At 58.8% G+C, this 19,156-nt stretch overlaps 1 protein-coding gene across 2 annotated transcripts; it reads right to left on the bottom strand.

Moving 5' to 3' along the window:
* Nucleotides 1–1,466: 1,466 nt before the first annotated feature.
* Nucleotides 1,467–17,997, bottom strand: MYO1G (myosin IG). 2 transcript variants are annotated; one of them, XM_017871655.1, is made up of 22 exons: nt 17,753–17,997; nt 15,714–15,922; nt 15,415–15,508; nt 14,339–14,504; nt 14,041–14,094; nt 10,938–11,048; nt 10,498–10,614; nt 9,660–9,884; nt 9,418–9,563; nt 8,866–8,980; nt 8,531–8,701; nt 8,240–8,310; nt 6,673–6,747; nt 6,394–6,526; nt 5,462–5,628; nt 4,863–5,070; nt 4,427–4,650; nt 3,733–3,877; nt 3,210–3,314; nt 2,845–2,958; nt 1,776–1,930; nt 1,467–1,701 (listed from the first exon to the last, which is right to left on the bottom strand). In XM_017871655.1, exons 1-22 carry the CDS (start codon nt 17,845–17,847, stop codon nt 1,545–1,547), a joined length of 3,057 nt encoding a protein of 1,018 aa, XP_017727144.1. In that variant the 5' UTR covers nt 17,848–17,997; the 3' UTR covers nt 1,467–1,544. The 2 variants fall into 2 exon arrangements, with proteins under 2 accessions (XP_017727144.1, XP_017727145.1); XM_017871656.1 differs by lacking the exon at nt 15,714–15,922 and having other exon boundaries at nt 1,468–1,701; nt 17,753–17,959.
* Between the last annotated feature and the right edge of the window lie 1,159 nt (nt 17,998–19,156).

Below are 19,156 nucleotides of genomic sequence, written 5' to 3'. Positions count from 1 at the left end.
CTGAGGGCCTGAGGGGTTGAGGGGGCTGAGGGCTGAGGGGCTGAGGGCCTGAGGGCCTGATGCGTTGAGGGGACTCAGGGCTGAGGGGCTGAGGGCCTGAGGGGTTGAGGGGGCTGAGGGCTGAGGGGCTGAGGGCCTGAGGGCCTGATGCGTTGAGGGGACTCAGGGCTGAGGGGCTGAGGGCCTGAGGGGTTGAGGGGGCTGAGGGCTGAGGGGCTGAGGGCCTGAGGGCCTGATGCGTTGAGGGGACTCAGGGCTGAGGGGCTGAGGGCCTGAGGGGTTGAGGGGGCTGAGGGCTGAGGGGCTGAGGGCCTGAGGGCCTGATGCGTTGAGGGGACTCAGGGCTGAGGGGCTGAGGGCCTGAGGGGTTGAGGGGCTGAGGGCTGAGGGGCTGAGGGCCTGAGGGCCTGAGGGGTTGAGGGGGCTGAGGGCTGAGGGGCTGAGGGGGCTGAGGGACTGAGAGGACTGAGGGGCCGAGGGATTGAGGGGCTTAGGGGCTGAGGGCTGAGGGTTGAAGGACTGAAGGGTTGAGGGAGCTGAGGGCTGAGGAGCTTAGGGGTTGAGGTAACTGAGGGCTGAGGGGCTGAGGGGCTGAGGAGCTGAAGGGGCTGACGGGCTGAAGGAGGGTGAGGGCTGAGGGGCTGTGAGGGATTGAGGGTGCTGAGGGGCTGAGGGGTGAGAGAGCTGAGGGCTGAGAGAGCTGAGGGCTGAGGGGGCTGAGGGAGGCTGAGGGGCTGAGTGGGGTTGAGGGTGCTGAGGGGCTGAGGGGCTGAGGAGCTGAGGGAGGCAGAGGGCTGAGGGCCTGAGGGCTGTGAGGCTGAAGGCCTGGTTCCATGAGGGCCCCTGAGGGGCTGGCGGAGCTGCTGAAGGCTGAGGCTGAGGTTGGCCTGGAGAAGAGGTGGTCAGCCCAGGGGCTGCAGGTGTCTCCCGAGGCCTCCCTGTGGCTCTTTCCAGGGGCACAGGCCCTGCTCCCGGAGGCTGGGAGTTCTGGCTGCAGGGCCTGTCCCACAGTTACCAGGCTCCAGAGGTCGGTCCCAGCGCCTCAGACACCCACATCCAGCAGGGACAGGGACAGGGACAGCTCGAGGCTGGGATAGCGTCAGCCCTGGGCCACGGCGGCGGCTCAGCAGCACATCCCGTGACAGCTCTAGGGGCTGCTCCATCTCCAGGAGTACTCCCCAGCCCTGCCTGAAGATGAACCCTAAGCCTTCCCCAGTGGCCAGGTAGGAACAAGGCCAGGAGCCCTGTGGAGAGGAACAGGGGACCACTGCGTGGACGGGGTAGGCTGGGGCACAAAGGCACTGCTTCCTCTGGAGAGCGCTTACTTCGAGAGCTCGGGCTTCTATCCCCAGTCGGGGCGCCGGGCCTCCTGTAGTCGGGGCCCCAGCGGGTGAGTGGGGCGCGGGTGGACCTGACCGAGGAGGCGGCCGGAGACCCTGCGGGTGAGGCGGAAGCGGCGAGCAGGCGGGTTGATTCAGAGGGTTTATTTGCAGCGCGGGCGGGGCGGACAATCGGCGGCCTCGGGGCGCGGCGGGTGCGGGTGCTCAGCGGCTGGGCCAGAGCAGGGTGAAGGTGCCGCGGGCGCAGCGGAAATCGGGCTCTGGCTGCTCCGGCCTGGGCTCCACCGAGACGAGGCGCCGGGCCCCGCGCTGGCTCAGCGGGATGCAGTCGGAGACGCGAACCTCCAGGGCGCGGCCCTCCCTGAGGCAGGAGGAGAGGTCAGGGCGGCCGCGCGGTCGGGACTTCGTGCCCGCCACCGCCCGGCCCGCACTCACCCCTGGCAGTGTGCGGCCAGCACACCCACCAGCTCCCCAATGCGGTTGTCCAGCGGCGGCCGGGAGCGGTGCAAGCACACCACGAGGTCGTCCTGGCCGCGGGCGTGCAGCACCACCAGCTGGTCTCCTCCGCTGGTCACGCTCAGCCCTGTCACCTGAGCGGAGCGCGGGGTTAGGGTGCAGCCGCCTCAACCCGCACCCCAGCCTAACCGGACTCACCCCCTCCCCAGGAAGCATCTCCCGAACCCCCAACCGCACCCGGGGAGAGCCGCCCTCGCCAGGGCCACCAGCCCCCCACCACCCTCTGCTCCCTCTCGGGACCCTGCTGACAGGGGGAAGGTTGGGCAGGACGCTGCACAATAGGATTTTCTCCAGGACCGATAGTTCTAGATCCTTGCTGTCCAACAGGGCCGCTGCTCACCTGTGGATGCTGAGCCCTTGCATGTGCTACTGCCTGGAGGAGCTGTTTTTAGTTCTAGGTCTCTCTCACTACATTTAAACAACCACTCCGGCTCTGGGCTGCGGCATTAGACAGAGAGGCACTCATCGCCCTTTCTATTGGGACAGTCATGGGACCCCTGAAACTGTGGGAGACCCCGAGGTAGCCTGGCCTTGATCCCTGCCCCCGTCCTGTGGGAAAGAGAATTTATGGGAACAGCAGCTGCTAATGAAGGGAGCAAGTAGGCCACAGAGCTCGGCAGAAGGTTCCAGAGTGGCCGGAACCGTATCCCACAGGAGGCCCTGACATTGTGGTGGGGACTCAGGTCCCAGAATGCCCAGGTGGGAGAACCCCCAGTTGGGCACAAGTTGGGAGAAGGGACCATTTGGCTTGGCTACAGTGTGAGAATGTGGCGGACTGGGCTGGTGCGGATCACAGGACGAGACCTTTCACTCTGTGGGCGTGGGAAGCCACTGCAGGGTTTTCAGCACGGGTGCCGCCATCGCTGAGTTTTAGGATGGTCTGGGCCATCGCAGGTAGACAGTGGGGAGAAGACTGAGGCAGGACTCTGAGAAGCCCAGCAGTGCCCCTCACAGATGCTGCAGGCTACCCCCAACCCACGTTGCTCACCGCCTCAAGGGGCACTGCCCGCATCACCCGGTACTGCCGGTCAGGGTCCAGCTTGTAGAGGTGCCGGTCTGTGAGCAGGAGGGCCCTGTTCCGGATCTTGTAGAAGCGGTTCACCTGTGGGAGAGGTGGCTTGGCCCAGGCTGGTGCTGCCCCGTCACCCACCAGGGCCCGAGGCCCCAGCAGTCCCTACTGCCTCCCCTCCCGGCTGTCAACAGTTTCGGGAGTGTCAGGAGCAGCTGGGCCTGGGCTGGGGTTGCCTCCATTTTCTCCCAAGTGCCCCCCCAGAACTCTGCACCAGCTTCTAACCTTGCAGACATGGCTAGAAAAGAGCACAGCCCTGAAGCCATCCTTGTCCCTTGTCTAACCTTACGGATGTGGCTTGAAAAGAGCACAGCCCTGAAACCATCTTTGTCCCGAAGTGTCTTTAGTCGCTGAGCAAACAGGCTTGATGCTGTGGGATTGTCAGTGGCCTGAGGACAGATGGAGGGGAGGGGGCGCTGGTTGGGATTGAGTCACGGGACCAGACTCAATTGATGGCAGCTCTCTGTGAATCAGCATAGCTATCCTTCATCTCAGGAAACTGAGTCACACAGACATGTGTGTGAGCTGAGCAGCCCTGGATTTCCTGAGGGCACAGAGCCCTTTTGTATTGACTTCTAGGCTGCATCTGAGCCTGGCCCTCCTGTCATCCACACCCACCCCGGAAGGCCACTGCTCCTGAAATCCAGGTTGATACCTTGCAGAGCTCTGGTAGGGGCTGAAGTGCAGGGCCTCAGACAACCCCAGGCCTGGGAGAGGACATCTGAGGGGACCTGGTCACAGCGTTAGCCAAGAGCCCTCTTTGGCAGCCCACCTCCCCTGGCAGCCCTGGACTCTCCTGGCACTTACAGAGGACAGGTAATCTCGGGCCCAGGCCCGCCGGCAGCCCCAGTCCTGACGAAGCCCTTGCAGGGCCCCCATGGCGGCCACCTTGGCCTTGATCTGGGCCATGTCTGAAGGGGGGATGTTCTTCACCAGCTGCCGGGCCCGCCACCTGGGAGAGAGCATGCAGTCAGACAGATGCTGGCCATGTGTTCATGTGCCCGCTGAGCCACTTCTCCATGGAGGAAGCCAAGACCTCAGCCTGGCGCTGCCAGCTTTTTATGTCCCAACCTCTGCCGGCTTCTCTGGTCTCAGACCCTTGTGCCTAACGCTTGTTCCTGGAAGGTGACCCAGAGACCAGCAGCTGCCCAGCACCCTCCTGTTCTGAGCATGCTCTGTGCCCATCTTTCTGGAGAACTCTTGCTTGGCCTTCAATAAGACCCCGTTCAGATGCAGAATCCCCTTACCTCCCAGCCCTGACGGGCTCCCCCCTGCAGGCTGCAGCCCTGGACTTTGAATGCCCACCACAGTACCCAACATGGTCAGGGCTCTGCACCAACTGTGGCACACGGGCAGTCAGCTAATGTGGCACAGCATCCACCTTCCCACATATTAAGGAGGCTGGTGTGTTTCCGTCCAGACACTGCAGGGCGGGTATGATGGGTGAAGGTGTTCAGCGGATGCCTGCTGAATGGAAAGTGTGGTGGGCTGAGAGTAGTACCTGCAGAAGAGCGCGTGGCAGGTGTCCTGGAAGGGCTGCAACACAGCAGGGGGCAGCGGCCACACAAGGTCACGCCCGTAGAGCGGCGGCTGCCTTGCAGCCTGGAATCGCCGCTGCAGCTCAGCCAGGTGAGCCCGCACCTTGTGTCTCCGGAACCAGCGCATGATGGTATAGATAGCCCTCAGCCTCCGGCAGCGCCACCTCGCCAAGGTGCCCCGCCATGCCTGGGTGGGCCAGGTGGGATGGGATACGCAGTCAAATTCAGCCAGGCCCTAACCCTTAGCCCCAAACCTGGCCCTAAGCATTTATTAAACACTCCCTGGCCTGTCTCCATCAAGCAGAGACGCCTGTAAAACTTACAAGTGTGTTTGTGGCCCCTGGGACACAAGCTTTCCCCACCCCCATGGTGGATGTCTGCCTGCCCTGCCCACCTCACCTTCTGCAATAGCAGCACAATGATGGGGATGAGGCGGGCTCGGCTCTGCTCCAGTGTGACCAGTGTCCGGGGTGAGCGGATGAACAGCTTGCTGTGGCCAAAGGCCACGTCCCCCTGCAGCCCGTGCTGCTCCAGGAGAGCGCTCACAGCTGCCTTGTCGGAGCCCAGCAGGTGGTTGGGCCATGTGTATTCACAGGTCATCTTGTACCTGTCAACACAGGACAGGGCAGTGTGACCCAGGCCTCGGGGAGAATTCATGGAGCCCACTCTGCCCACCCCACACCTGGGGAGATGGCAGGGATACAGTGTGTGTTCCTGGAGCACTTATGACACCTGTGCACATGTGTCTTCCCATACACATGTCCTCACATATATGTCCTCACACAGCTCTCATACCCATGTTCCCACCTGTGTGTCCCCACATGCGTGTGCTCACACACATGTTGTCCCAGATATTTTGGTGTCTTGAGGCCAGCAGCGTGCTGGTTCCTGCTTGTATCGATGTTTGTGACGTGCTGTCTGGGGACCCTCTGCTCCTACCCCTTGGACTCCACACAGGGACTACGGCCCATGGAGTGATGGGTGTCAGGTACCAGTACCTGAGCAGGAATCGAGAGTAGGGCTGGCGGGAAGCGAAGCCAGCCCTGCGGACCCTCACGTTCTCCAGCAGCCCCAGGTATGCGACCTGGTGGCGACAGTGGTTCTCATCCAGCTTCCCAGCCACCTTGTCCTCATTGGGCTTGATGCAGCGGACGTAGAAGGGCTCCTGCGGGGACAGAGGGGACTTGGAGAGGGTCTGCGCCAGCAGCACTGTGCACCCTGCCCCACACCAGGGGCTTCCCAACCCCTCAAGGTCCCAGGCTAGGAGGACAGTCAGGAACAAACAAGGGTAATCAGCAGAACAAGGGCCCTGGAAGCCCTAAGTGCTGGGCAGAGGCCAGCAAGGCCAGGTTCAGAGCCAGGTTCCAGCCCCTGGTCGGGCAGGTGGGTATGGCAGGGGCAGGAGCAGGACCACTCCTCGCCACATCTGCCTTCCTTCTCTTCTTCCAAAAGGGGCTGACATCTCTGGATGTTCTGTTGTTAAGCTCATCTCACGCTAACATGTCCTCTCCCTGAACCTTCACGTGTTCCCCCTCTGACTTTGGACCCAAAGCTCCCCAAGAAAGCTTGTGTTTTCTGTCTCTCTGGCCCCACCTGCCAGAAGAATCCTGGGTTTTTGCCAAGAGGTGGGCTGGGTCAAGCCAGTCTCCCACACGGTCTCCTCAAACCCCTCCCTGTTCAAGAGACAATGGGGCAAAGAGAAGCCTGGGTTCCCCATGATTGAGCAAGCCTCAGCCCAGCCCCTGAGGCCCCACATCTCACCTGTGCAGTAGGCGGGGTCCCCTGCTGGAGCAGATGTGGCTCATACAGACAGCACAAGAACCCTCCCCCCACCACTATGGTGTACAGAGGTGGTTGGGACCCTACTTGGCACCGAGGGCACAGAGAGAAGGATCCCGAACAGCCAGAGTGGGAGAGGGGTGGAACATACCTTGGAGGCAAGATTCTCCACCAGGGCCACCATGGAGTTCTTGAAGAGTGTGCCGGCCGTCAGGGGGCGCTTGGTCACCTCTGTGATGTCCTGCTGCCCATCTGGCCACATGGCCCGTAGAGTGGGGTCTGTGCTACAGACACAGGCCGAATTCCCAGCCATTCTCAGGGAGAGCAGCCCTGCCCACCCCCGTTCTGACGCTACTCAATGCCTGACCCTAAAGTGTCTGGGGCCCCAGGGCCCTGGCCCTCCCTATGGTGCCCAGCAAGCTGTGCTCACCTGTTGTACAGCAGCCGCTTGAAGTCCTGGAAGAGGAAATCTCTGTTCTTGTCGATGAAGCCTTCCACGGAGTACCTGCCAGAAGCCAGGGCTGGTGAGGGAGCAGGGGTGGGGGCTGCCAGGCCAGAGTGCTGATGACCCCAGCAGCCCCCAGGGCAGAGATGACTCTCTTCCCATCTGCCTTTGTTCCCATAGGTCAGTCTCTCTTCCTCCCTCTGCCTTGGCTCCTCTCCTTCCCCCTCACACCTGCTTTTTCTTTCATCACTTAAGACTCCCTCCCTCAGGAGACATTTCTCTCCTGGAAGATGAATCGAGTGGTTAAGCCCCCAACTCCGAAGACAAATGTTCTAGCACCGAGTCCTGCATCTACCACATGCATGCTGTGTGACCTTGCCTAAGCCACTCAACCTCTCTGTGCTGCAGCGTACATCAATTGCTCAGAACAGTGCCTACTGAGTTTTGATAAACATCAGCGACTACAACTATGACTAGGAACTCCTGAGTCCTGGGCCTATTTTGATCTGTGGACACTGAGAGCCTCAGAATCACTGTCTAGTTCTTGGACTGTTAGAAATGTCAGTGCTAAATCTTGGCTCCAACTGCAGCACCTGTGAAGCCTCAGGGAATGGATTTTTATTATTTTTTATTTTATTTATTTATTTTTTTTGAGAAATAGTCTCACTCTGTTGCCCAGGCTGGAGTGCAGTGGTGTGATCTCAGCTTACCACAACCTCTGCCTCCCAGGTTCAAGCAATTCTCATGCCTCAGCCTCCCAAGCAACTGGGATTACAGGCACATGCCACCATGCCCAGATAATTTTTATGTTTTTAGTACAGATGAGGTTTCGCCATGTTGGGCAGGCTGGTCTCAAACTCCTGGCCTCAGGTGATCCACCCACCTCAGCCTCCCAAAGTGCTGGGGTTACAGGCATGAGCCACCTCATGCAGGCAGGGCGTAGATTTTGCGAACAGATACAGGTAGATGATATTGGGCTGCTTTGTCGTCGTCATCTACTCTATTTCCTCTCCTTGAGAAGTTCTCATGAAACACTTGTACCTCGCTGTGAGTCACTTTAAATCGTTTTGGGATGCGGCAAGCAACACATAAATTAATAGCCATCATGACAACCTCTGAAGGACACCTGGGCTTTGGCACTGGGAGCGTGGTCCAAGTATGGTAGCGAGGCCTCACCTGGGAGCTTGTTAGAAATGTAGAATCTTGGCCCGTTCTGCACCGTCTGTTCCCTCCCCACTCCCACCTCACCAGCCTGCAGCCCCCCACCCCACAGATGCTAGTATAGGGTTGGGCCCAGACATGAGACGTGAGTATTTTTTAAAGGCTCCCAGAAGAATGCAGCCATGGTTAACGACTATCCTCAAACCCTGTTTCCAGTTCTTCACTTGTGAATCTGCTGTCTGGCATGTTTTCAGTGTCTTAAAGGGGTGGGGGTGGCAGAAGGGGCCATAACACCTGTCTCCCAACCACTCTCCTGAAGCACTCCTGCTCCATGACACATGCCATGGTGCCTGCGGGAAGGCCAGGGATGTGGGTGGGAGGGGGTCCTTACGTGACATCCCCTGCATAGTGCTTGATCCGGAAGTCTCGGCCAAACTCCATGGTCTTGTCTGTGGGGCAGAGCTATGGGAACAGGTTGAGGTCAAGGCACAAAAGGTGTGTGGGGGGTCTGTATGAGGGGATAGCCCTGCTTCCCCACCTCCAGGACAGAGAAGGTCGCCACAGTGACAACAATGGCACCAAAGCTGGGTCCCCCCCAGTTCCCATGAGGCATGGGCAGTGTGGTGCCTATGGGGCAGGTCCCACCAGCCCACTGTGGTGGTGCTGGGACAGCCAGGGGCACCTGGCGGCTCGTGTAGTGTAGGTGATGGCGGTGGTGTGTGTCCAGGGTCTGCAGGAAGATTCGGTCAGTGATGGTGCCGGCAGAGCTGCAGGCCTCGTCCAGCACGGCCAGGATGCCACGGTGGGGCCTCTCCACCAGATCCACAATGATGGCGTTGTTGAAGTACTCAACCTGGGGCAAAGGCAGCCAGCAGGGAGGCTCCCAAAGCCTTTCAGGCCACCTCCCCTCCTCCACCCCACACTCAGCCACCTGCCAGGCCAGCCCAGGCCCCTCCCCATGGGCTGAGGCCCCTCCACACCCTGCCGCCTGCCCTCCCCCCAGGCCATAGTGCTCACACTCTGCCAGGCGATGCCCTCGCGCTCGTACTCCTCCTGCTCCTGCTTCAGGATGAGCCGGATGAATAGCTGCTGCAGCTTCTCGTTGCAGTAGTTGATGCAGAACTGCTCGAAGCTGGGGGTGGGGTGGGCCTTTCAGAGGGGAGGTTGCTGCTTGTGGTGTGCATGGTAATGGATGGCTGCTCCCCCAAACATCTCTGCTAATGTTCATCAAGGGTTCTGGTGCCAGCACCCCGTATGGCTTCCCTGTGGCTTACGCATCCCTGTGCTGGACTCCTCCTTTACCGCACCCACACCTCCTGCATGCGTGTTCTGGAGTGGACTTAGGAGTCACAACCAGGAATTACTCATGCCCTGTAATTCTGCCTTCCATCAGGGCACCAATGGCCAGATGCAGGTGAGGCAGGCCTGGGAGGCATGAGCCTTGGGCCCAGGGACAAGCTGGGAGAAACCCAGACATTCCTGCTGCCCAGCCCCAGCTGAGCTTTCCAGGACTAAGTGGGCAAAGCTGCTGGGCATCAGAGGTGGAGATGTGACTGGCTGGCCACCCACCTGTTGACGGGAAACACCTCGAAGCCATAGATGTCCAGCACACCAATGACTGTGTCCTTGCCATCACGCCGAGGGTCCCGGCCTCGGGCTTCCATGACACTGTTGATCCTGTTCACCACCCACTCAAACAGCCGCTGGTACACCGCCTGGGAGATAGGAACACCCTGTTTCCTGCTGCCTCTGGCCTGGCCTTCCCCATGAAGGCCTCCTGGGCTTCCCTCCCTGTGCCTGCCCCAAAGTACCTTGGCACAGGCATCCCGGGCGTAGCTGGCCTCAGCTGCAGTGTGGCCCTTCTCTATGAGTTCCCTGCCTCCCGAGGCAACTGTGCGAGCCAGCAGGGAGCGGAGCACGAGGTCCCGGGGTGTGGCCGTCAGCTCAGCCACATGGTCCACCAGTGTGTCCTCGGCCACTGCCACGCCCTCCTTCTGCAGCCCACCCTCCTCTGTCTCCACAAACTCGATGTTTCCCTGGTGATGGGAAAACCATGAACAGTCCAGGCTCCATGTCCCAAAGGAGCCTGGACAACTTTGGACAGGAAGGAGGAATGAAAACAGGGGACATGGATGTGGTAGAGTACAGCTCCTTCTCAGAACAGCGTGGTCAGCTGCTCATCATGGGCACAGACACAGCCAGAGGTTGGGGGAAGGGGGCACGGGTACACCAGAGTCTTTGCCAAGGTCTCAAGTCCAAATGGTATGTGAATGACCCCATTGCATCCTCCCAGCAGCTAGAGGAACCCTGCATAACTTACTCCTCATGCCCCTTAGAGAAAACTGAGGCCAAGAGGCACTGAGTAAATGCATCCAAAGCCACACAGCTCATGACTGTGTCTCAGACTAAGAGACAGTCTGCATGATGCTCAGCTTTTACTGTGCCTGGCTGCCCTGGCCCTAAGAGTGGGCTCTGGACCACGTACCAACTGAGCTCATCACTCAAGCAGCTCAGCTTCTGCAGGAGAGGCAGTCAGCCTAGCACATTGCTGGAGAATCTCCAGCCAGTCTCCTCCTCCTCCCTGGGTGCCTCCCAGCTGGGAAACCCCTGTGGGGAGGTAGCCCTCCCAGGCTTCTGAGCCAGGCTCACCAGGTGCAATATGGCAGCCAGGATGCGATGCACAGACTCCACCTCTTCAGGACTGAAGCCGATGACCCTCATGGCCTCGGTCACTGCCTGGTGGCTCTGCTCATCACTGTCCAAGGCCTAGGGTAGAAGGGATTCATCACTCCAAAACCACACTGGGCCCAGGACACCTGTCCTTGAGGCTTGATTCCTCCATCCTAGGCACCTGCTCACCCTTTTCCCCTGTCCCCTTCCTGAACCCTGATTCCTCCGGCCTAAGCACCTGCTCACCCCTGCACTCTGTCCCCTCCATCAGCCATTTTTCCTCCACCCCGAGCACCCTCCCCACTCACCCAAGCAGTTCCTTTTACCCTGGCCTGTGCTGAGTGCTGCCCATTCCCTGCCACCACACTTAGGCCCTGACACTGAGCCCAATTTGAGCCCTTGGTGCCCCTCACACTCACGCTGTGCACAGTCATGTTGAGTCCTGCTCCCTGGCGCGTGAAATTGTATACAGCAGGGTTTCTCTCCAAGTGCAGTTTATGCAGCTGCTTGTCCTCACTGCCTCTCAGCAACTAGAGGACACAGACATCCTTTAGACAAATAAGCTCCCAAGATGTCCCCCTGTACACACACAGGGGCAGGAGAACAAACAGACTTGTGCTTCCTTCCAGCGTTGAACCAACAAACACGGGGGAAGGTCAGACAGTGTGAACACTTTCTGTGTGCCAGTGAGCTCCCCATTCAGCTGTTCAGTGGGTCAGGGAGTTCCACTTCAGTGGGAGCTATGACTCCACCATGAAGACACTGTTCTTGTGCCAGATCTCATCTTGGTGGGGAGCTCAAATCCTCTGGAGACATTGCCCTAGACCCAGGGGGATCCCACCTCACTGGGGAGCTCAGAGTATATGGAGACACACCCGAGTCCCAAAACCTCCCACTTGAGTGAGGAGGAAAGAGTCTGTGGAGAAACCGCAGAATCCTAGGGAGCTCCACTTCAGTGGGAGCTCAGAGTTACTGGAGACTGCCTCTGTCCCAGGAAGCTCCCACCTCAGTAGGGAACACGGGTTCTGTGGAGACATTGCTCTCCACCCAGGGAGAGCCCATGTCCTAGGGAGCTCAGCATCTGTGGAGACACGACCGGTGCCGCATGAACTCCCACCTCTGCAGGGAGCTCAGAGTTCATGGAGACAGTGCCTATGTCCCCTCTTCACTGGAGGTGAACTTCACTCCAGTGAAATTCCCACTTCACTGGAAGTGGTAAGAGTCTGTGGAGATCCTGCTATTATTCCAGAGAATCTGTGGAGATGCTGCCCTATGTCACAAGGGGCTCCCACTAGTGGGAAGCTCAGATTCCACAGAGACAATGGTCATGTCGCAGAGAGCTTCCACCTCAGAGGGGAGTGGAGAGTTTGTGGAGACACCATCCATATTCCAGGGAGTTTCCAGCTCTGTGAGGAGCTCAGAGACCATAGAGACACTGCCAGTGTCCCAGACAGCCCCACTTCATGGAAGCTCAGAGTCCGTGTGGACACTCCTTGTGTTCTAGAGGGCTCCCACCTCAGGGGAGCTCAGAGTTCTTGGACACTGCCTGATTCCCAGGGAGCTCCACTTCAGTGGGAGCTCAGAATCCGTGGAGTGACGCTGTCACTGTCCCAGTGAGCTTCACTTTGGTGGGAGTTCAAAGTTCAAGGAGATATAGCCCCTGTCCCACGGGGCTCTTACCTCAGAGCAGAGCCCAGAGTTGGTAGAGACACTGCCTGTGTCCAAGACACGGCCCACCTGAGTGGGCATTCCAGAGTCTGTGGAGACAGTGCTTCACGTGTCTCACTGAGCTCCCACCTCAGTGTGTAGCTCAGAGTCCTTAAAGACACTGTCCATGCTCCAAAGAGCTCCATTTCATGGGAGTTCAGAGTCTGAAAAAACTCTCTGTGTCCCACGGAGCTCCCACCTCAGTGGAGACTTTATAGTTCATGGAGACCTTGCCCAAATCCCATGGAGGTCCCGTCTCATGGGGAGCTCAGAGTCTGTGGAGACCCTGGCAACGTCCCAGGGAGCAATCCCCTCAGCCGGGAGCTCAGAGTCATTAGAGACACTGCCCATGTTCCACCGAACCTCCCCTTCAGTGGGGGAACTCTGGGTCCATGGAGACCCTGCCCATGTCCCAAAATCTCCCACTTCAGTGGGGAGGTAAGAGTCTGTGGAGATCCTGCCAGAGTCCCAGGGAGCTTCATTTCAGTGAGAGCTCAGAGTCTGCGGAGATGCCCTCTGTGTTCCCAGCGACTCCCACCAGGGGCATGTTCAGAGTCTGTGGAGACACTGCCAGTGTCTCAGGGAGCTTTTACCTCAAGGAAAGCTCAGAGTCCACAGAGACACTGCTGGTTTCCCAGTGAGCTCCCACCTCAGCGCAGACTCACTGGTAGCACTGCAGTTTCCAGGGGGCTCCCACCTCAGTGGAGCTCAGAGTCCTTAGAGACACTGCCATGTCCCAGAGAATGTGACTTCAGTGGGAAGTCAGAGTCATGGAGACACTGCTGTGTCCCAGGGAGCATCACACCATGGAAGCTCAGAGTCCTTAAAGGCACTCCTTGCATCCCAGGAAGCTCCCACCTCAGCAGGTGGTTCATAGTCCCTGGAGACCCTGCCTGCCACTCAGGGAGTTCCTGTCTCACGGGGAGTATAGAGTCTATGAGATACTGTGCTTGTCTCAGGGAGCTCCCACCTCAGTAAGAAGCTCAGAGTCCATGGAAACACCGCCTGTGTACCAGGGAGCTCGGGCCTCAGAAGGTAGCCCAGATTCTGTGGAGAAACTGCTGTGTTCCGGAGGGCTCCCACTGCACTGGGGAGCTGAGAGTTGGTGGGGACCATGTCTGTGCTGCAGGGAACTCTTAACTCAGTGGGGAGCTCCAAGTCCCTAGAGACACTGCCCCAGTCCCAGGGTGCTCCCAGTTCAGTGGGGGAGTTCGGAGTCTGTGGAAACACTGCCAGTGTCCCAGAGGACACAGTGGGCAGCCCACAGTTTGCGAACACACCACTGGTATGCCAGGGAGCTCCACTTCGGTGTCAAGCTCTGAGATTGCAGAGACACTTTGTTTCCAGGGAGCTCCCACCTCAATGGGGTGTCAGAGTTTGTGGAGACAGTCCCTGGGAGCACTTATCTCAGAGAGGTGCTCAGAGTCAATGCCCATGTCCCCAGGAGCACCACTTCAGTGTTGAGCTCTGATACCACTAGAGACACTGCCTGTATCCCAGGGGACGCCCACCTCAGTGGGGAGCTTATTGTGCACAGAGACACTTTATGGGCCCCAGAGAGCCCTCATCTGGAAGTGTTTCAGATAAAGGGGACATCCTGCTTTCGTTCCCCATAAGCTCACACCCTCTTGTTTGTGGGGTGTGGGGTACTAGTTGGGGTGAGTGTGGAGGGGAGTGAGGATGACGGGCTAGGTGGGGTTGAGTGGGCAGAGAGGAGGAATTGGGGTAGTGACAGACGGGTCACAAGCTGGCCCAACTTTCTGCCCTCCCTTTCCCCACCCCATTGTTCTTCCTCCCCCTACCCTCAGGGCTTACCTGGTAGAAGGCGTGGAAGTTTCTTTCACCCACGTGCTGCTTGAGGACCCGAGACTGAGGAGAGAGGGGCAGATGGACTCAGGCCTGGGGAGGAGTCTGACCCTGGGGACCCTATCTGAGCGTTCCCAGGTGGAGATCAGAGAGCCCTGACTATGAGGACACTGAGGCCCAGAGAAGGGCCACAGGGAGAGAGAGCCCAGCCCTCCTAGGCTGCACCATTGGGATGGGTACCTTCCCAGGCCTGGGATGGTTCTCAGCCAGGGCTCCCCATGGAGGTCTCCTCAGCCCACCTGCCCACCTTCTCCAGTAGGTAGCTGTGGATGTGTCCTCCGATCGGGTCCCCCTTGAAGTCGAAGTTGATGTCCATGTACTTGCCAAAGCGGCTGGAGTTGTGATTGCGGTTGGTGCGGGCATTGCCGAAGGCCTCTAGCACACAGGTGGACTTGAGCAGCACGTCCTTGACCCTGTCAGGGCAGAGGGGCTGGGGCTCAAGGCAAAGACTTCCTATCTGGGGAAGGCTGCCCCTGCCCCCGAGTCTTCCCAACAGAAATCACAGCATCACAGGATAGGTTCCTCTGAACTTGCTGAGAGGGAGCCAATGGCCTGGCCTCTCCCAGTGTTGCCTCTGAGGTTGTATGATGGTCACTTCACCTCTGAGAGGCTGGGAAATGCACTTGCCAGGCTGGCTGTGCTCGGCATGGTCTGTGTAGCACTGAGGTCCTTGTTTCTCACAGCCACCTCTTCCCCTCCCAGGCCTCAGCTGCAGCCTGGTGAGGAGGGGCTGTTCTGACCATTGGGCCTTAGACCTCCAGCTGCAGGGGTGGGCAGTGATGCTGGCCATATGTGCTCAGGAACTGACATTGCTTATCCCCCTGAATCCCATCTCACTGCCTCTTGACAGGAAGAGACAGGCGCTGACAGAGGATGCTTCCATAAGGAACAGGTTTACTGGTTTCAAGGCTCCTGGCCACCACCCACACAGCCACCTGGCATGCTTGGCCATCTTGGCCAGGGCCTGCCAGCTTCTCCAGGTTTCCATGGAATCCGCCTGCTGCCCTGTCCATGAGCCATTTCAAGCATCTCTGGGTTCTGCTGCACTTCTCCTTATCCTACCTGTGGCTGCTGCCTCCTCCCAGCTGGTAGCCTGGGTCCCTTGGCTGGGTCTCATCCACCCAAGGAGAGGTCCTTGGCATGGGTCACCCTGTCTCACCTCCAGGTGTGTTGGCGTTATCTGGAAACTTCCCAAGTTCCCGCTGAACTTGACCTGAGCTAGACTGCAGTTGCCATCTCTCGCTCCCCAGAGTCAGTCCTTCTTGCCACACCAATGTCCCTGGCCTGCCATGCTGAGGCCCAGGGCTGCCCGTTGCTGCTCACCTCTCCACCTCAGCCCTCTGGCTTGGGTTGGTGACGGCAGCGATGTACTGCATGATGTGCTTACTGGCTTCTGTCTTCCCTGCCCCACTCTCACCTGCCGGAAAGACCAGAGTTGACAGAATCATCCAGGTTCGATCTCTTAGCCCAGCTCCCTGTGCCCACTCACACCCCTAAGACTGGCGAGATGGGGTCCTAGGGCCCCCATCAGGACACAGGGCACAGGAGATGCTCTAATGGCCCTCCCAAATGTTCACAAATGAAGATGTCGAGGGTGGGAGCCTGGCTGCAGGGACAGGTACCTGAGATGACGATGCAGGTGTCCCTGGACCGGTGCTTCATCGCCTTGTAGGTGGCGTTGGCCACAGCGTAGAGATGGGGTGGCCGCTCATAGAGCTCACGGCCCTGATACCTGGCAATGGCCTCAGGCCCATACAGGGGCAGCTCCTGGTAGGGGTTCACGGATACCAGCACCTCACCAATGTAGGTGTAGATGCGGCCCTTCTCGAACCTGGACACAGCAGGGGCAGACAGGCCTCAGCACTGACAGGCTTACAGGCACCCACAGGCCTCTCGCCAGAGCCCACATCAGGGCCTGGCCCCAGTAGGCCAGCACTCCCACCCCAAGGGGCTGAGAGTGGAGAAGCAAGAAGGGAGCAGGTGTTGACCTTGTGTCTCCCTGGTGCCGTCCTGGGTGAGCTGAGCCACTCAGAGCCTGTCCCCACTGCGGCATAGAGTTTAGGGTCCACAGTGGTCTCCCCAGGGGTCCCAAGGTCACTGGAAACATGACCACCCATTTTGCAAAGGAAACAGACTTGCCCAAGACTGCACTGGGTGCTGTGAGTCAGAGCTGGCTCCTGGGGTGAACCCCACAGGGCAGATGGGGAGATGGGGTTGAGAAGGAGTGACTGGGCTGGGAGGGGAAGGAGGGGCCTCTTCGGCTGTTTCCTGTCTCAAGGCCTGGGCAGGAACCCAGAGACAAAAGGGGACCCCACCCAGCCCCACCCAGATGACAGGGAGGGGGTTGGGGCAACAGTGCCCAGCACCTGATGTCGTTGTCTTTGCACCCCCCACCCCCAAGCCTGTGGCCAGTAGCTGCTGCCTCTCCCCTGGCACAGCCTCAGACTTCTTGACCCTTCCCTTCACAAACTTGGTCACCAGTGTGGGTGGATGTCTGCCCTTCTCTTGACCTTTCTGCCCCGGGAGGAGGACTGGCAGGCCTGCCCCTCAGACCCATCTCCCTTTCGTGTGTGGTACCCACCCTTCCCTGGATGGCCCTGTCTCCCAGCAGCCTGTCCTGGGTGGGCCTGTCCTGAGGTTCCTCTTTCTCCACCACCTCTGACATGGGTTTTCCTGGGCCCAGCTCCTGTCCTCCTACAAGCTGGGGATGAGGGCACAAGTCACCCACATCTCCAGGGCTCAGTGTTCTCATCACCAAAATGGAGAGGACAGTGTTTCATAAGCTCATTTTATAAGAATGAGGTAGAACAATGCACACAAAGGCTTAGCTCATTTCCTGGCTAGCCCTCCTCTCTTTGGGCCAGGCTCGTGGTCTCTTGACTTCTGTGCTTAGTGGGGCTCCTGGTCCCCAGGCTCTCCCCAGGGAGCTTCCTGAGCACACAGCAGGCAGCCTCTGCCCCTCCATGGGAGTCCTGGCATGAGGCCCAGCTGCCTGCATGGCCACCCTACTGTGCCATGCCCCCACCTCCCGGGCTTCTCCCTGCCCTCCACCTGCCCTCTTTGATGGTAAATTGAGCTCCAATATCGCTTCTACCAACTGTGTCCTGTGATACTCCATGCACCCCAAAAGAATGTCACCTCAACCTGGTGGGAATGTTTGGACCCTAGGGTGGAGGCTGCCTGCTTCATCTCAGTGTCCCCAGGGCTCAGGCCAGGCCCCATGGCCTGGCCCCATGAGATGCATCGAGGGAGCATCAACAACTGGCTGGGAAGTGGCTGGAAAGAGGTGCCCCTGGTCCCTGCTGGAAAGAGTGCCTGGTACCTATCTGTCCAAGAAGTGTCATGCCCTGGCCCCTTCGGGCAGGAAAGAAGGGGCAGAAGACACCTGGACTGTGTGGGAGGCAGGGGTGGGTTGGGGTGGTGGGCAGATCCAGTGCTGACTTGCCAGCCCTGACAGGGACAGTTGCTTCCTTGTCTGTTCCTGTCCCCTGGGGCCGTGCTTTGAAGCGCTCATTTCGGCCCTATCAGGTCTGGTTGGGTGTGCGCCACTGCCCCCTCCCTTGGACAGCAGCATGCCTTCCTTTTTCCCTCAGGTCTCTGTGAGGACGCAAGGTGGGAGACCCTGGAGGAGGGGAGCCAGCGCCTCCTGCCCTGGGCCTACCTGAGCTGCAGGTTCCTCATGAAGTCCTCCATGGTCACTTGGTCCAAAAGCACAAAGTCAGGTTTGCCACACTCAGGGCCTTCCTCGTCCTCCATCCTGCCGGCTGGAAACACCTTGCTTCACCTTCCTGTGCCTGCCGGCAGGACAGTGAAGGAGAGGGGAAGGGGAAGGAAAGGCTGGGGGAGGCCCCACCGCCCCCGCCCTGCCTCACTAGCCTCCTCCAGTGCTGGTGTAAAGTAGGAAGTGGGTTCTGGTCCTGGGAGGGGCTGCCCTCCCCACTTGCCACTCCTTCCCCCTCGAGGTGCTCTAAACCCTGCTTCCTGTCCCTGCGCCCCACAGGGAGGCTGTGCCTAACGGTCTGACCCGCTTGCATGCCAGGGCCGAGGGGCCGGATGCTGGGTCCTCCCTGCTCTGGAGGGTTCTTTGCTGGCCTCCTTCGGAAGCTCCCTTCAACCCACAAGCAGGAGACAAGACTCCGTGGGTTGGTTTCCAACCCTGGTAGCACGTTAGAGTCACTTGTGGGAGTTTAAAGGATTTTTTGACGTGATCTTGGTTACCCGGCTGTGCGTGTCTGTCAAGTCAGAACTGAACACTAGATGCAATTTACTGTATGTACATTGTACATTAATACAAAAATGAAAAAAGATCCTAATGCCCAGGCCTTTGGGGTGGGGGCAACAGCCTTCTTTGAAGTGTGAAGGCCACACTGGGGTGTAGATGAGCAAAGCTTCTTGTGTAACTTGCCAAGGGCCAGTGGTCCTAGCACTGCAGTTCCCCACCCCAGCCACGGGGGAGAGACGGAGGACCCCAGAGCATCCTCTGCATAGGGCTGGCCTTCAGTGGGACCCCTAACTGTCCTCTGCCTTGTAATTGCATCCAGCTGATCCCCCATAAACCGCAGTGAGGACCAGGCACATGCCTGCAGCCCTGGGGACCTCATCTCAGAGCTGCTGTCCCTGCGCTTTGAAGATGAGGCAGCGCATTTGGGGAGCGGCTGCATTTGGGGAGTGGCCAAAATCTCCAAACACTGCGTTCCTGACACTTGGTGCCCTTCTCCTGAAAGAAGTGGGAGGGGTGCAGTTCTCTTAGCCTCCAGGCAGACTGGGGAAAGTTCTTTCTCATCCCAGGACAGACTGGGGCAGGTCACACCCATCCTCTAAGAACACTGGGGCAATTCTCTCATCAAAGGTCAAATGGACACAGTTCTCTCTCATCCTACAAATAGATTGGGGACATTTCTCTTTCACCCCTGCCCTCATACAGGGAGGTCAGAGGGTGGACTCCAGAATTTCCAAACTTCAGTCATTCATGTGCTGCCTTTGAGATTTGTTGTACTCATAAGCACTAGTTTAACTATTGTCTTTCAGTCATCCCATTTTTCTTTTTTTTTTTTTTTTTTTTTTT

The sequence above is a fragment of the Rhinopithecus bieti genome, unplaced genomic scaffold (genome assembly GCF_001698545.2).
Source record: "Rhinopithecus bieti isolate Rb0 unplaced genomic scaffold, ASM169854v2 scaffold_6908, whole genome shotgun sequence".
NCBI lineage: Eukaryota > Metazoa > Chordata > Mammalia > Primates > Cercopithecidae > Rhinopithecus > Rhinopithecus bieti.
Note: the sequence above shows the minus strand (reverse complement) of the source record. Positions and strands in the feature narration are given on the sequence as shown.

Coding starts and splice junctions, on each gene's coding strand:
- MYO1G (XM_017871655.1), bottom strand. CDS start 17,847: ATGGAGGACGAGGAAGGCCCTGAGTGTGGCAAACCTGACTTTGTGCTT. Junction 1,931..2,844: donor GGGCAGTGCCCCTTGAGGCG/GTGAGCAACGTG, acceptor CGCTCCGCTCAG/GTGACAGGGCTGAGCGTGAC. Junction 1,702..1,775: donor CTGGCCGCACACTGCCAGGG/GTGAGTGCGGGC, acceptor CTCCTGCCTCAG/GGAGGGCCGCGCCCTGGAGG.